At 42.2% G+C, this 14,824-nt stretch overlaps 1 protein-coding gene across 1 annotated transcript in view; it reads left to right on the top strand.

Moving 5' to 3' along the window:
- grin2bb (glutamate receptor, ionotropic, N-methyl D-aspartate 2B-b) overlaps window positions 1-14,824 on the top strand; it is a gene marked incomplete at its 3' end in the record, with an annotated part of 128,597 nt that overhangs the window by 36,932 nt on the left and 76,841 nt on the right. The window contains exon 2 of the mRNA XM_080722205.1: window positions 13,659-13,802. Within this exon, the coding sequence (XP_080578331.1) occupies window positions 13,659-13,802 (144 nt within the window). The remainder of the gene's footprint in view (window positions 1-13,658; window positions 13,803-14,824) is intronic.

Genomic DNA, 14,824 nt, shown 5'->3' with positions numbered 1-14,824 from the left:
GGTCATTTTTTACATCTGGGGGTCCCCCAGGGACCTGGGGGTCCCTGGAGCTCCGGGGAGGTTGTAGTTAGGCAGGTAAGGAACGTGTGTGCAAAATTTGGCATGGATCGGGGCAACGGTTGCGGAGATATGAGCAGGGCAAGAGTGTGACGTGTGAGGTGTGACAGACAGACGGACTGACGGACGGACGGACTTACACTTTGTGCAGGGTTTTGAAAATATCAAATGCAAAATCTTACTCATGTCATAAAAGTATTAGCATAAAAGTATAATTAAAGTAGCAAAAGTGAAAAGTTCTCATTATGCAGAATAGTACCCATTTCAGAATCATAACATATATCATGTTATTGGATTATAATGGATCATTAAAGGGACTACACCATGAATTTACATTGTTCCAATTTTTTTTTTTTTTTTTTTTTTTTTGTGTCCCACCAGCACGTTCTCTCCTCACAAAGTCCTATTTCTGACCATTGTGTCTTTCTCAGTTTATGGGCAGATCTATGTAAGATGAGGTCTCAGAACGGGCTGTCTGATTTTAGGCCCGATTGTGACATCACAATCGGGACCTGCTGCTACTGCTGTGCTGAGTGGGGGTTGGGGAGGTGTGGGCAGGCCTGAGAAGGAGGCAGGAGGAGCTGGGAGAGGGTCGGGGAGGGGTGGGCTGTTCACAACGTCTCACGCACTTCTACATTAGCTATTAAAAAGGTCAAAGTTCAAGGTCAACACTGGCATTGAGAGCAGTTGGTGGTTAAAAAAACCTGTCAGTGAAAGAGTAAAAAAAAAATACATGAATGAAAATTCAGTATGAAAATCTCTAATATAAATAGTAACTAAATCTGTAATATAAATGAAGTGGAGTAAAACATAAAAGGTGCTCATTTGCCTCTGAGATGTGGTGTAAGTGACAAGTGACCAAAAATCACAAAAAGCTGAAATATATCATCGTTGTCGGGTGAAAACCTTGTATGTCCAAAACTGTTCGTTTTGCATTATCATTTTAAAATGATTTAAACTAGTGAACTCAGCCGATCTACAAGCACACAACGCCTCGCACCGCGAGGCGTTGTGTGGTCGTAGATCTGCTGTTTTCACTACTTTTGTGCGACGGCCTTGTATGATGAAGCAGGGCTTTACTTTGGGAAAGATCGTACAAATTTGAAACTTGGAGATACGAGGTTTCTGCCCGACGATGACGATATATGGATATGGATATGAAATATGGATGCCCGACAGCAATGATACATGTGTATTTGTGAGCCCCTCTGAGCTTTTACATTTTGTTTTCTCATGTGTGACTCCTCTCTTCTCTCTCTCTCTGTCTTAACCACGCAAACCCTATTTTACGGGATCCTTTTTGACGATTTTATAATGGCTTATTCTTTACACAACATCAATTACAGTAGTGAGAAACCTCACTAACAACAAATTTCGGTGCCGAACATTTTGTCGAATAAAAACTTGAAAGGTGCACTCATTAGAGCACACATCACGGCCCTGTGTATGTGTGATGACAATATCTTGGGGTTGTGTGTATGGTAGAGTATGAAAGGGTACAGGGCAATGGGGGGCAGGGATATAGTAATCAGTATACAGTACTTTTGTTTCTGCCAGAGTAGACAAGCTATATGAAAAAAAAAAAAATCTTTTGACAGTCACAGCACATCAAAACGTAGTGTGGCATGTTGACGTCACTAGGACAAACATGACCTTATAGTGTTATAGCCTAGAGGACAATCATAGTCCAGATGCACCATATGCGACCCGACATGTGCATCCAAATTAAGAATACGTGCCACTCATCATGTGATACACCTAGATGTGGCACAAATCAAGGCTGTGCGCAATATCTTTGGACATTTTTGAATATTTTAGATTTTCTTTTTTCTTTGGGGGGGGGGGGGGGGGGGGTACATAAGGGATAATTAAGGGGTCCTTAATTGGCACGAAATTGTTTGAGAACTATTGATTTAGAAGGTATTTGTAGAATCGGCCTCAGGTCTTAATGGTTTCAGAACAGTTGTGTTCTTCTTTCTCCCTCGACCGCCCCTCTAATCCTCTCTCACCGGGGCTTGTTGAGCGGTGAGCCGACATGCCACTCTTCCTGTGCACGATGTCACCGTAGGGCAGAGAAACCTTGTACACCACTGGTTCCCAAAACACAAAATAGCCGATCTACAAGCTCTCCACGCTGCGCAAAGCTTTTGACTTTCACTTTTTTTCTTTTTTTGGAAATTAAAGGAGTAGTTCCCTCCTCAAATTACGTTTGTATTTGTCGCATTCCTAAGACAATAATTTAGATACATTTATGGATGGGAACCGAAATGCATTTGGGTCCCCATCGGCCATCCGGAATCAATGGCGGTACATTTATTGTAATCAAATTATTGTTTTAGGAATGCGACAAAAAACTAAAAATATCATTGAACTCAAGTCTCCGTGGCATGAGTAATCAATAGAAAAAAAGTCATTTTGGGGGTGAACTACTCCTTTAAGGTCTTCTTGTACTCTACCTTTGACAGTGTCGTTCAAAATGAGTAAATAGCAGATCTACAAGCTCACAACGCTTCGCAATGTGATGCATTGTGAGCTGGTAGATCGTCTACTTACACTATTTTAGAAACTAAATTGGATCCATCCACTGGAACACAGGTTTCTTTTTCCTATTTCCTTCTAAAGTAACGGTTTAGAACATACAAGGTTTCCACCCGAATGCAACGAAATCTAATTGGGAGACGACAGGCTTTCATTGGTATGACATGGACAAGCGTTGCCAAATCCTTTCAGCCCCCTGCTGTAGGCTCTCTCTCGCTCTTCAGCACAAGTGCTGTACACTGTATTGACGCAGCAGCTGCAGCCGCGACGGCAGCGGAAAGCTCCATGTCGATGACGCCTGGGAGGAGGGTCCGTGGCGAGCTGCATTACACCAAGTGTGCCCAATATTCACCGTCCTAATAGGCCTAGGTTTAAATCTCCCAACAACACATGACGGAAGCCACCAGGGGTGTCGCACCAAATTCTGGGCCCTGAGTACAAGGATTTACTGCGGGCCCCCCATGAATACTCTTCATAGTGGGAGGGGGTTTAACCCATTATTTTTTGAAAAACCTATGTCAGTGGTGCTCAAACCTTTTCATGTGAAGGATCCCCAAAATTATATGTATTTGGCCACGGACCCCCATCTCAAAATATTTAGTTCCAGGGCCCCCTCAGAAGCAAAATTTGAGTGACAAATGTTCGCTTAAAAAATACATTCAAAGATTTGCACACATCTATCTATAAATGCGACAAATCTCTGCGTGTCTGTCTGCGTGTATGTAACCCGCGTATCTCGAGAACCGTTCGTCCCACCGGCTTCAGATTCGGCACGCGCGTTCCCCGCCGCGGCACGGAGTACAGTGCCGGGTCTCGACCCGACCCGACGAGCGGTTTTCCCGAACCGGCGCGAAACGTTCGGAATCTCCTTATGTGGGGTTGATTGTTGACATCAGGCTGTTCCGGAGGAAATCGGCGAAAGCTCTGACTCATTGTGACATCACTTCATAAAAGGCTCTGACATCACGTACGCCACATGAGTCAACAAAAAATCTCTGTGATTGTGTATGTATGTATGTAATCCGCGTATCTCGAGAACCGTTCGTCCCACGGGCACGCGCGTTCTCCATATATGGGCATAAAATGAATGCCCCCATATATGGGCATAAAATGGATTGCAGACAGACAGATACAGATATCTCCATATATGGACATAAATGGACAGAGGCAAACAGATGGTCAAAGATCTCCATATATGGGCATAAAATGGACGCAGACAGACAGATACAGATATCTCCATATATGGGCATAAATGGACACAGGCAAACAGATGTTCAAAACGGGTCCTATGACAACAGGTATAATGAGGTTTGCATTAAAGGGGGAACCGGCACTGTGTCTGCAACACAGTTGGAGGCACAGACAGATACTCCATATATGGGCATAAAATGGACGCAGATAGACAGATATCTCCATATATGGGCATAAAATGGACCCAGAACTATAACTGCAGTGATCTCCATATATGGACATAAAATGGACGCCGACAGACAGACAGACAGATACAGATATCTCCATATATGGGCATAAATGGACACAGGCAGACAGATGGTCAAAACGGGTCCTATGAAAACAGGTATAATGGGGTTTGCATTAAAGGGCGGGGCATTCATTCCCTATTTACATTGTTCCGAGTTGGCCAGGTCGCCGACTAGACGCTGGGCCGCCCTTCTAGTTTTCAAAATAACAGATCTACGAGCTCACGCGGCACTCGGTGCCGTGCTGTGAGCTTGTATATCTGCTATTTTTCAATAGCTAAAGTATAAAATAATTAAGGCCCCTCCACCTTGGGCCCTAGTAACTCAGTCCCACTCCCCCCCCCCCCCCCCCCCCCCCCCCCCCTTGTGACGCCCCTGGAAGCAACACTGGCGTCCAAAAACCTTCCCATTCAAGTATCGCCGCCATCGGGTGGAAGCTTTGTATGTCCAAAACTGTTACTATTCAGGAAATGGAAGAACAAAATATCTATTCCAATTGATCCAATGTGGTTATATTTTTGTCACAAGCTCTTGTTAATACCTTGCCTTGGCTCAATATTTATGAATGCCCACATAGACTTTCAGAATGTATCAAAAATAGTCGATCTACAAATGACATTGAAGGGTTGGGGGGGACACAGGATGGAAACAATTGACCATTTTCCTTTATGTCATTATGGCACTTCCCTGTACAGAGAATATCTTCACTGAAAATAGCTGATCTAGAAGCTGATGATTTACTATTATGACATGTAGGGTTCGAGTGGTTAACACCTCTCTCATATAAGATAATGGAGCTCCAGGGCATTGAGTGAAGGAGGGGAGCTGGGGGCTGAGATACATACTGTAGATAGAGAGATGGAAAGAGCGGGTGGAGAGGGAAAACCAACACTGACACTAATTTAGGGCAAATAAAGGACGGACATTAAATAGGGGCGATTAGGGTTTGAAAGAGAAAGAAGAAAGAGGATGATTAGCTGTAATCTCGGAAGAGGAGAACATAGGAAGTAGTAGCCCAGTGATCTCTCTGAATGGCAGGTGTTTCTCTATGCCTACTGTATGCCGCCCTGAACGCCCTTGGGGAAAGAATGGATTAGAAGGTGAGAAAGAAGACTGGGGGTGAGGGCAGAGAGAAATTGATAGTGCACAGGTGAGAGGACAATGTGAAGAAAAAGACAACCTTGGCGAGTGGTGTGAGATGAAAGGTGTGTGTGTGTGTGTGTGTGTGTGTGTGTGTGTGTGTGTGTGTGTGTGTGTGTGTGTGTGTGTGTGCGTGCGTGCGTGCGTGCGTGCGTGCGTGCGTGCGTGCGTGCGTGCGTGCGTGCGTGCGTGCGCGCACATGCATGCGTGCGGAGAGGCGGTTACGAGGTAATGGACAAAGTAGAGGTGTCAGTGGGGATAGTGGGACAGGTGGATTAAGGTATCATTGGATCCATTGAACGGAATAATAGTGTCGGGGGGAATTACATACGGCACTTATCTTCCAAATTAATTTAACACCCAGCGTGAAGTACTGTAGCTGAGACACTCTGACAGTGGCAGAGTTGGAACAGAGGGAAGAGAGAGGTCACAGGGTGAGCGGCCGGCCCCATTGGGCTGTTATTACTGAGTGCCAACGTGTCAGCTTCAACCCCCGACGCTGCTCTGCCTTTGTGACCCCTCCAGCCGTCTGCTTGCAACTGACATGACAACGTTACTGCCCTATTAATCTCTCAAGACAGATTTTCACTTTGCAATGAAGGCATGTCAGCAGGATTGCTTGATAGTTTAAATGTAGAGCTCCTAGGGGGGCAGCTATAGGCCCTTGAGCTGCAGGAAACAGCTGAAAATTACCATTAAAATTATCTGAATGCTTGTACCAAAATCATCATGACATCACCAACCAACCAAAAATGTATTTCCGGGTAGATAACGCTGGAAGCGTTACATTGGAGCAGTATCAGGACACTTATATGTTTTTGTTCTGAATATCCACATGTTGACATACTGTACTAGACATAACCAATGTTCTAGACACAAAGAAACAGGAACATATTATCTCTGCGACCTCAGTAACCGTGACGCGGGTAGCTAACCTGCCGATGCTCATAGTCGAAAGAATGACTTGTCGAAAGAGCGAGATTTCCCCCAACGGCACTGGTTACCAGTAACATTTAGAAGTCCAAAGCTTTACTCTTTGTTTTTAAAGCTCTCAACGGTCTTGCCCCTCCTTACAGTACATCTCCGGCCACCAGGTTACTGTAGATCATCCACCCAGAGACTCCTTTCAGTTCCCCCAACAAACCTCATTTCGAAATGTGATCGGGCCTTCTCCATAATTTGGAATAATCCGCCCACTGCACATAAAGGTTAGCCCCGCTATTGAAATCTTCAAATCCAAATTGAAGACCCACCTTTTACCCTTGTTTTTATCATGGTTTGAGGTCATTGACTGTCGCTGTTTGTTGTTGTTTGGTTTTTATTGGTTGGTTTGTGTACTATGTTACTGTATTATTGCTTTGTAAATAGACTAAAGTCTATTTGTTGCTCTTGACTTTTTTTTACTTGACTTGACATGACTTTATATTAAACTGTGTAATTATTATTAGAAATCCATAGACATTCTATTGTTATTATTATAAATCCATAGACATTCTATTGTTATTATTATAAATCCATAGACATTCTATTGTTATTATTATAAATCCATAGACATTCTATTATTATTATTAAAAATCCATAGACATTATATTATTATTATTAAAAATCCATAGACATTATATTGTTATTATTATAAATCCATAGACATTCTATTGTTATTATTATAAATCCATAGACATTCTATTGTTATTATTATAAATCCATAGACATTCTATTGTTATTATTATAAATCCATAGACATTCTATTGTTATTATTATAAATCCATAGACATTCTATTGTTATTATTATAAATCCATAGACATTCTATTGTTATTATTATAAATCCATAGACATTCTCTTCAGGGGCTCCACTGAAGGAGCCCCATGTGTGAGTGGCATCCCGGTTAGATAGAGCAGGCAGTGTCGCAATTGGAGCAGTTCATTAACCTTATATCTGGAAGAACAGGAAAAATAGACATAATTAGAAACTACTGTAGTTGTAGCAAATGTTCTGGACATTTAATTTTATATTGTTAGATATCCATCGACATTCTGCCCAGAAATACTGCTCTCCCTAATAACCCTTCTTCATACAACAAATAGCAAAAACAGTCCATCAACAAGCTGCTATTTCCCCCGAATTCTCGCTGAACGTTCACCTATTTTTGCCAAATGTTCGACTATGATGGCACGCCCAAAATCGGGATGGCGTGGTTAGTGTGGTGAAGGTATAAACTATGGATAAAGCCAAGCGGGCCCCCATGGGGGGACAATGGTTAGTGTGGTGAAGGTATAACTATGGATGAAGCCAAGCGGGCCCCCATGGGGGGACAATGGTTAGTGTGGTGAAGGTATAAACTATGGATGAAGCCAAGCGGGTCCCCATGGGGGGACAACGGCCGCAGGGGAAGGGCATATGGGCCTTGATGTTGATTGGAGCCAGTGGCCCCCAACCCGGGGACGGGCTTAGGCATGACTAACGTGTACGAGTGCTTGCACACATGGATGGGTACACATAACTCGCAGAAATGTGTTCATGCACGAGTACGCATACATGAACGCATACACCTATGCACAAATCGTAGAGATGCATACTGTACACTGCATACATGCATCTCAACAATATGCTATACAATATGTGATGGGGCGGTAGTCCTTTAGGGCAAAGCTATTTAACATAGGGTTCAGGGACCCTCAGGGATCCTGGAGTGGTGTGGGTCCAGAGCATATCAAAATGGGGGTCCTTGATATAAAAAGGTTTGAGAATCACTGCTTTAGCAATCTGGGGACTCATCGTCCAAAAAAAGGGGAAAACAGTGCCCTCGGCGCAGCACAGAATCTGTTCTTGAGAGATTACTGCTTTAGGGGTGTGTGGTTCCGAGTTACATTTGGGGCTTGTGTGTCCAATAGTTAGTGGAAAAAGCTGGTTTAAGAGATATAGAATTTGTATTCTCATGTGCAGCTGTGGCGTTGTATCTTACTGTGGCTGATTACCGTTTGAATAAATAATGTCACTGATGAATGAAAGAGCACAGCCAAACATCCTAGTCAGTGGTGGACAAGTACAACACCAGGACTTGAGTCAAAGTAATGAAACTCCAGGTCAAATATACTCAATCACATGTGAAAGTTGTCTCTGTCAAATTGTGCTTGAGTTAAATTACTAGAGTACACTAAAATATTAAGGTTTTACCCTAAACTTCTAAGGTTTTCCTGAAATATAAATAAAAACTATACAAATAATAGTAATAATATCTGATCTACAAGCTCAACACGTAATGTTGCAGCTTGTAGTATTTTCGCTAGCCTATCTAAAATAGAGCTATAGTGTTTAATTCATAATGTACTGTACTTTTCCCTATCTAGAAATGTAGTGGAATCAAAAGCACAGTATTTGTCTGTCACATGTAGTGAAAGTATCCAAAAATACAATTGCTCAAGTAAAGTATACAGACAAAAGTACTCAAGTCCATACTGGAATAAATGTACTTGGTTACTGTCCACCACTGGGGCGTAGTAGCAGCTAAGGGCAGCAGATAGCGTTGGTCATGACATGCACCCAGGGTGCATGTCCAGGGGTGTCGCACCAATTCTGGGCCCTGGGTACAAGGATTCACTACGGGGCCCCCATGAATGTTCTTCATAGCGGGAGGGGGTTTAACCCATTTAGACTGGAAACGCATTATTACGCATTGTTTTGTGCTTTAACTATTGAAAAATAGCAGATATACAAGCTCACAGCCTGGCACCGAGTGCCGCGCTGCAAGCTTGTAGATCTGCTATTTTTGAAAAATCGTGAACATTGTGCAAGTCTTTGAATATTTCAAATCCCGCTAAATACATAATATTCAAAGATTGGCACACATTTTCACGGCTTTTCAAAAATAGATCTATTCTACAAGCTCGCAGCACGGCACTCGGTGCCACGCTGTGAGCTTGTATATCTGCTATTTTTCAATAGCTAAAGCATAAAGCCCCTCCACCTTGGGCCCTAGTAACTCAGTCCCACTCCCCCCCCCCCCCCCCCCCCCCCTTGTGACGCCCGAGGGCAGCAGATAGCGTTGGTCATGACATGCACCCAGGGCGCATGTCTCCAGTTTCCTCCTCAGTCACAATCCGTCTGGACTCAAGGCACACAAAAATGTTGACATGACGACAATGTTCTCCATACAGTCCCTGCCTCTCTGCGCCGCGGCCCCTCCGGTCATTAACTTCCATTAATAATCCACCTCAATCTCGGTGTCCTGATGAGTCACGCGTGCAGGCAGTAGTAGTCTCTCATGGGTCACTGCACTTGCCGCTCCCACCCCCCCACCGATGTCTCCTCTGCCCGAGACTCAGACATCAGGCTCCTTGAGCTCTCAGAGCTGTCCCTCTCTCTCTCCTGCTGTTCTTTATTCATCTTCTTCTTCCTGCTTCCTACGCACAACCTCTTTCTTCTCCCCACTATGATCTTAGTATAGCAGCTATTCCCAACCTTTTCTGGGTCAGGGCCCACTTGAAAGTCTCAAAAGCGTTGGCGGCCCACTCCTCCGACCACTTCAAATGGTCATATGGGTATTTATTTTAATCAATAGATTGTGTTCTGGCTTGGATCAATGGAATAATGGTACACTTTAAGTGTCTGTGTCACGGGGAAAGCGCTTTATGAGTGGCGCCGGGGAGCTTTGCATAATCATGTCCATAGCGCTCGGACATGATAACCGTTGCTGTGCTCGACAGGCCTGTCACCTGTGTTATTAGTACAAATAGCTTAGGTGAAATAACGGTAAACATGGACTTCTCTTGGTTGTGATAGCGATTCAACGTCAGCTCGGATCAAAAGAGGAGGATCAAAAGAGCAGCGCTCCTCTCCAGAAGGTGAACTATTGTCAGCTTGACGCTCCTTGGGCACTGCGCCAAAAAAACACCAGATGCCGTGAGCAGACTGAGCACCGAAGCACAATGCTCTGGCACTGGAGGAGAAGCGCACCAGTGTGTCTGTACCATAGAAATGCATGGCTGACAGACAGGTGCTACCAGCTCCAAAAACACTTTCTGTGACAAAGCAGCGCTTATGTTCCTACTTTTTCAAGCATTTGACTTTTTTTTTTCTTTTTTAATATTAATGTTTTGTTTTCTTGGTGTTTTACCAATTATTTGGGGTCCCACTTGCAATACCATCGTGACCCATCAGTGGGCCCTAGCCCACAGGTTGGGGATCGCTGTAGTAGAGTCCAGTGGTGAGTTTTACCGTGATACGGGGTATACGTACTGTAGAATGAAGAAGAAAATTAAAAAAAAACCTATGTCCTCGTGAACCTTTCAGACCGTATTTCCACACACATTAACTTAACAATAGACCTGACACCTCCCAGACTCACTTCATTAGTATTCAAACTGCGCGTATGAAATGTAAGGTAACTAACATTCGTCTAGAGGTTCTGTCTAAGCATTTGTTTTTGCAGATAGCAGTTATTGGATTTTTCCCCAATTCTTTTGCAAGTGCATTTTTTTTCCTTTAGCCTAAATGTTTGTTATTGCTGCTGAAATGTGTGAGCCAAAACTAAAGATACAAAAAGACAAAGTCTGATTCTTTTTTGGATTTTTTTGGACACACACACACACACACACACACACACACACACACACACACACACACACACACACACACACACACACACACACACACACTTGGCCTTTTTTCTATTTGACAAGGAATTGACAATGGATTTACCCCCATTGATTCCAGATGGATAGATAGATAGATAGATAGATAGATAGATAGATAGATAGATAGATAGATAGATACCTTTATTATCCCAAGGGGGAAATTCATTTGGGTCCCCACCCGGAATCAATGGGGGTAAATTTACTATAATCATGAAAAATGCGACAAAATATAAAATAAAATAAAAATATTATTGAACTCAAGTCTCCATGGCATGAGGAATCAAAAGTCATTTTGGAGGTGAACTACTTCTTTAAGCCACATAATCATCTGTGTGAAAATTCAGACCGCTACAATTTTTCCTCCACAACGTTATATTGCTTAATTTATGTTTAGGCCTCCGCCAATTTGAAACATATTGAAAGTATATGGTATATATATTTCATATATATTATTTTTCCTACATAAATTTAAAAAAGTTTGGAAATAGTGAAAATAGCAGCAAGTTGTGAGCTTGTGGCTATTTTCACTATTAAGTAGGGCTCATGTGTTTAACTCATAATGTATTCTAAGTTTGGATCCCGGGGAGACACATTTGTCTTTTGTATCTGGAGCTGAAAAGCTTGGGAAAACACTGCTCTAGGTTACGGCATACATCGCCATTATTATCAGGGCAGCATGTCTCCTGGCGGAGAATTGCGCTCTGCTGAGCACACCTTCCTGTTTCTAGCTTATAATGTAGATACTGTATAGTTGCCTTTCCTGGACTGCACCTTGTCGTGGTGGAGAGGCTTGGGTACTCCATTGAACCTGAGAGCTATCCTGGAGGGGTTTTATACCCCTGTCAAGTTTAACCAAACCCGGACAGGTCAAGGGGGAGGAGGCAGACAAAGCAGTCCCTGGTCCTCAAAGTTAATTGGGGGTTGGGCGTGGGGGTAACTTCCCCATCCTGTAAAAAAGAGGTAGTTACAGAAACGCTGACGAATGAAAACCAAAGGAGGACATTTTTGTCAACGGCCTATGCACCCTAGAGGAGCAAAGGGCTTAAGTGAAGTAAGTCAAGACTGTATAGTTGCTCGTTCTGTGACTGTGCTTCTGACTCATTTTGGATGCCCAAAAAGTAAATTGTAAATGTGAATGTTGTGAAACAAGCTCATGGTTTGTCGACAACAGCCATTAAGGTTATTGCTTTCACTGCTTTTGATGACCTGCTTTGGATGTGTAACAGGTCCATTTCATATTTTAGTCATGACATTTTGAGGCAATGTTTTCTAAAATAAATATATAAATTAAAAAACTGTTATAGTGCTCAGCAATATGAATTAGTATGCAGAATATTGAGCGGACAAAATACATTTACAAAGCTAATTTACCTCCTCTTTCCTGTAACTCAAGATGTCTTTCCTTTTATCTCCACCTGATTTTGGTCACAACTTACAGTCAATAGATCTGTGGTTCCCCAACATATTAGCTCCAGACTCAAAAGAGAGATTTTATGTCTCACTGGGACCCAAACTTGTGCTACTTTGTAAGCATGTAGATCGGCTGTTTTCACTACTTATTAAAAATGTATTTAATTTTTTTTAATTATTATTATAATTTTTTTAATTAATGGAATTTCTTAGGTTTTTTGAAAATGTTACTAATGTTACTAATCAAAATATACTGTTTAAATTATTGGTAATGATAGTCCTGCATATTGGGGTTGTGATATTGTGATGGGCAGTACAGCCCTGTGATACCTTGTTCAGTGACTATCTGCAATGTGTGTCTATCTGCAAAGCATAGGACTGTGTCACCTGTATATTTGATTTTGGTTGAATGTGCATGTTCTGTTCGCACGCTCATTGACTGTGGGACGTTCCATGCGGAAAGTTTATAAAGAAAGGTTGACACTTCCTTGGTTATAGTTGTTATCAGGTACTCGTGCTCACTGCATGGACGGACAAGTCTCCCCGTTCTATGCCCGAGCTAGAGTAGATTAATGACCATAATTGTTATGATCAAGCCATCCGGGAAGTCATTGTGTGTTGTGGAATCTATGTACTACTGACCTGGGTGCAGTAACATCGGTAAAGTCTGCTAAACTGAGGAATCTGTGTTGTACCCGTCATTACACACACCTCACCACCCAGCAGCACGACAACATGTTTGGTTTCCAAGAGTTGTGTGTGTACAGTAGGTTTGTTAGGAGTTGTTCTAACTGCTGTTTTTGTAACCGTGGATTTAGTCCCCGTATCAGTATCAGGCAGGGATCTCTCTTGTGATCTACTTAAAGGACAACTTTGTTTTTTTACAACAAGGGTTCATATTTTAGATTGTAATTAGAGAAAAGAAAAAGTGAGTCTTAAAATGTTTTCATTTGCTTCGTTCCATTGTTTTATCGCGTTTACCGTGCTAAAATGTGGGGCATGCGTACCCATGGGGGCATGCGTACAAGTGGCTAAATGTGTATTTTTAGACACAATAAACCAGCAGTTTCTTTATTGGTATTTACAGTAACACTTCTAGCCACCATAAGTCACATCCAAACATGAAAGGTTGCGTTGTATCTTGGGAATGGGCTTATTCTGTGTAAAATGGCATATTTAGCCACTTGTACGCATATGCCCCCAACCACTGAAATAAGAATCTCTAAAACAATAGAAAGAAGTAAATGAAATCAATTTATTTTTTATATTCTTTAATTACAATCTAAAATATGAACCCTTGTTGTAAAAAACTAAAGTTGTCCTTTAAAAGAGCGCCAACTGTTCATGAATCTTTTGCTAGCTTATAACTAAATGAAATTGGGCTCTCTGTCTCTGATTTCCAGGATGACCACTCCATGTTTTTCCAGTTTGGTCCATCCATCGAGCAGCAGGCATCAGTGATGCTGAATATCATGGAAGAGTATGACTGGTACATCTTTTCTATCGTCACAACATACTACCCCGGATACCAGGACTTTGTAAACAAGGTACTGTAGACCACTCTACTTGGGCTCTATACTGTTGACTTTTTTGTGATCATTTAACATTTAACCAGTCCAGTATAAAGCCACATTGAGAAAACATTTATTATACGGGTTTCAATCTACTGCATTCTTCCCAATATTACAATACTATAAATGAACACTGTACTCAGTGTTCATTTTGCTGGGCACAGTCCCCTCCATAATTGGTGGCACCTTTTGTTATGAAAAAAAAAAGAAAAAAAAAAGATTATAGCTGATAACTTAATGACATTAAGGGTTAGGGTTAGGGTACCCCAACCCTACTAACCTCACATTCTGTGGAAATAATGGAAATCGTTATTACCATTCAGTGTGAATGGTAATTCATACACATTCAGTACACATTACAGTATTGTGTCAGAGATTACAACTTTGACAAGGTACTGTAATAGGAGTCTTGCAACCTGCCAGTTCGGTGGCTAAAGTTAGCATAGGTTTTATGGTGTCTGTTAACCACTTAAGCCATACGTTTTACGCTGTTGTCGTGTGGCAAACATAGCTGATCTACAAGCTCACAATGTGTCATGATACACCACATTATGTCGATCTGCTATTTTTGAAATATTTTGATATAATGACATCGGCAAAATAGGGACACCAGGAAAGAGGTTAAGTTATTAAGCACAGTATAGTAGCTGTGTGCACATTTACACTGCACCTGGCTAAGGCAGGTACATGTGAAAACAAAAAAAAACGGCTTCAGCCTGGTGGAGTCAATGCAAATAAATGGACATCTGCATACTGCACACACAACAACATATTATTAGACTGAGCAGCGTTTCAAATCATCCTTGCAATTTAATAAAGTATTGAGAGCTGTAATCCAGTGTATTGATGTCCATTTCTGTTAATCTGTCCGTTACTTTATTGCAAGGAAGATGCTCCTACTCTCCCTTATCATAAACAACCATCAAGCAAACATGCTGCCATGGCTTTTGAACCCCAACATCTATCTATAAATGCGAGAAGTCTCTGCGTGCGTGTCT

This window comes from Nannobrachium achirus, assembly GCF_963921795.1.
Source record: "Nannobrachium achirus genome assembly, chromosome: 3".
Taxonomy (NCBI): domain Eukaryota; kingdom Metazoa; phylum Chordata; class Actinopteri; order Myctophiformes; family Myctophidae; genus Nannobrachium; species Nannobrachium achirus.
This window is presented reverse-complemented; position numbering and strand designations above follow the sequence as displayed.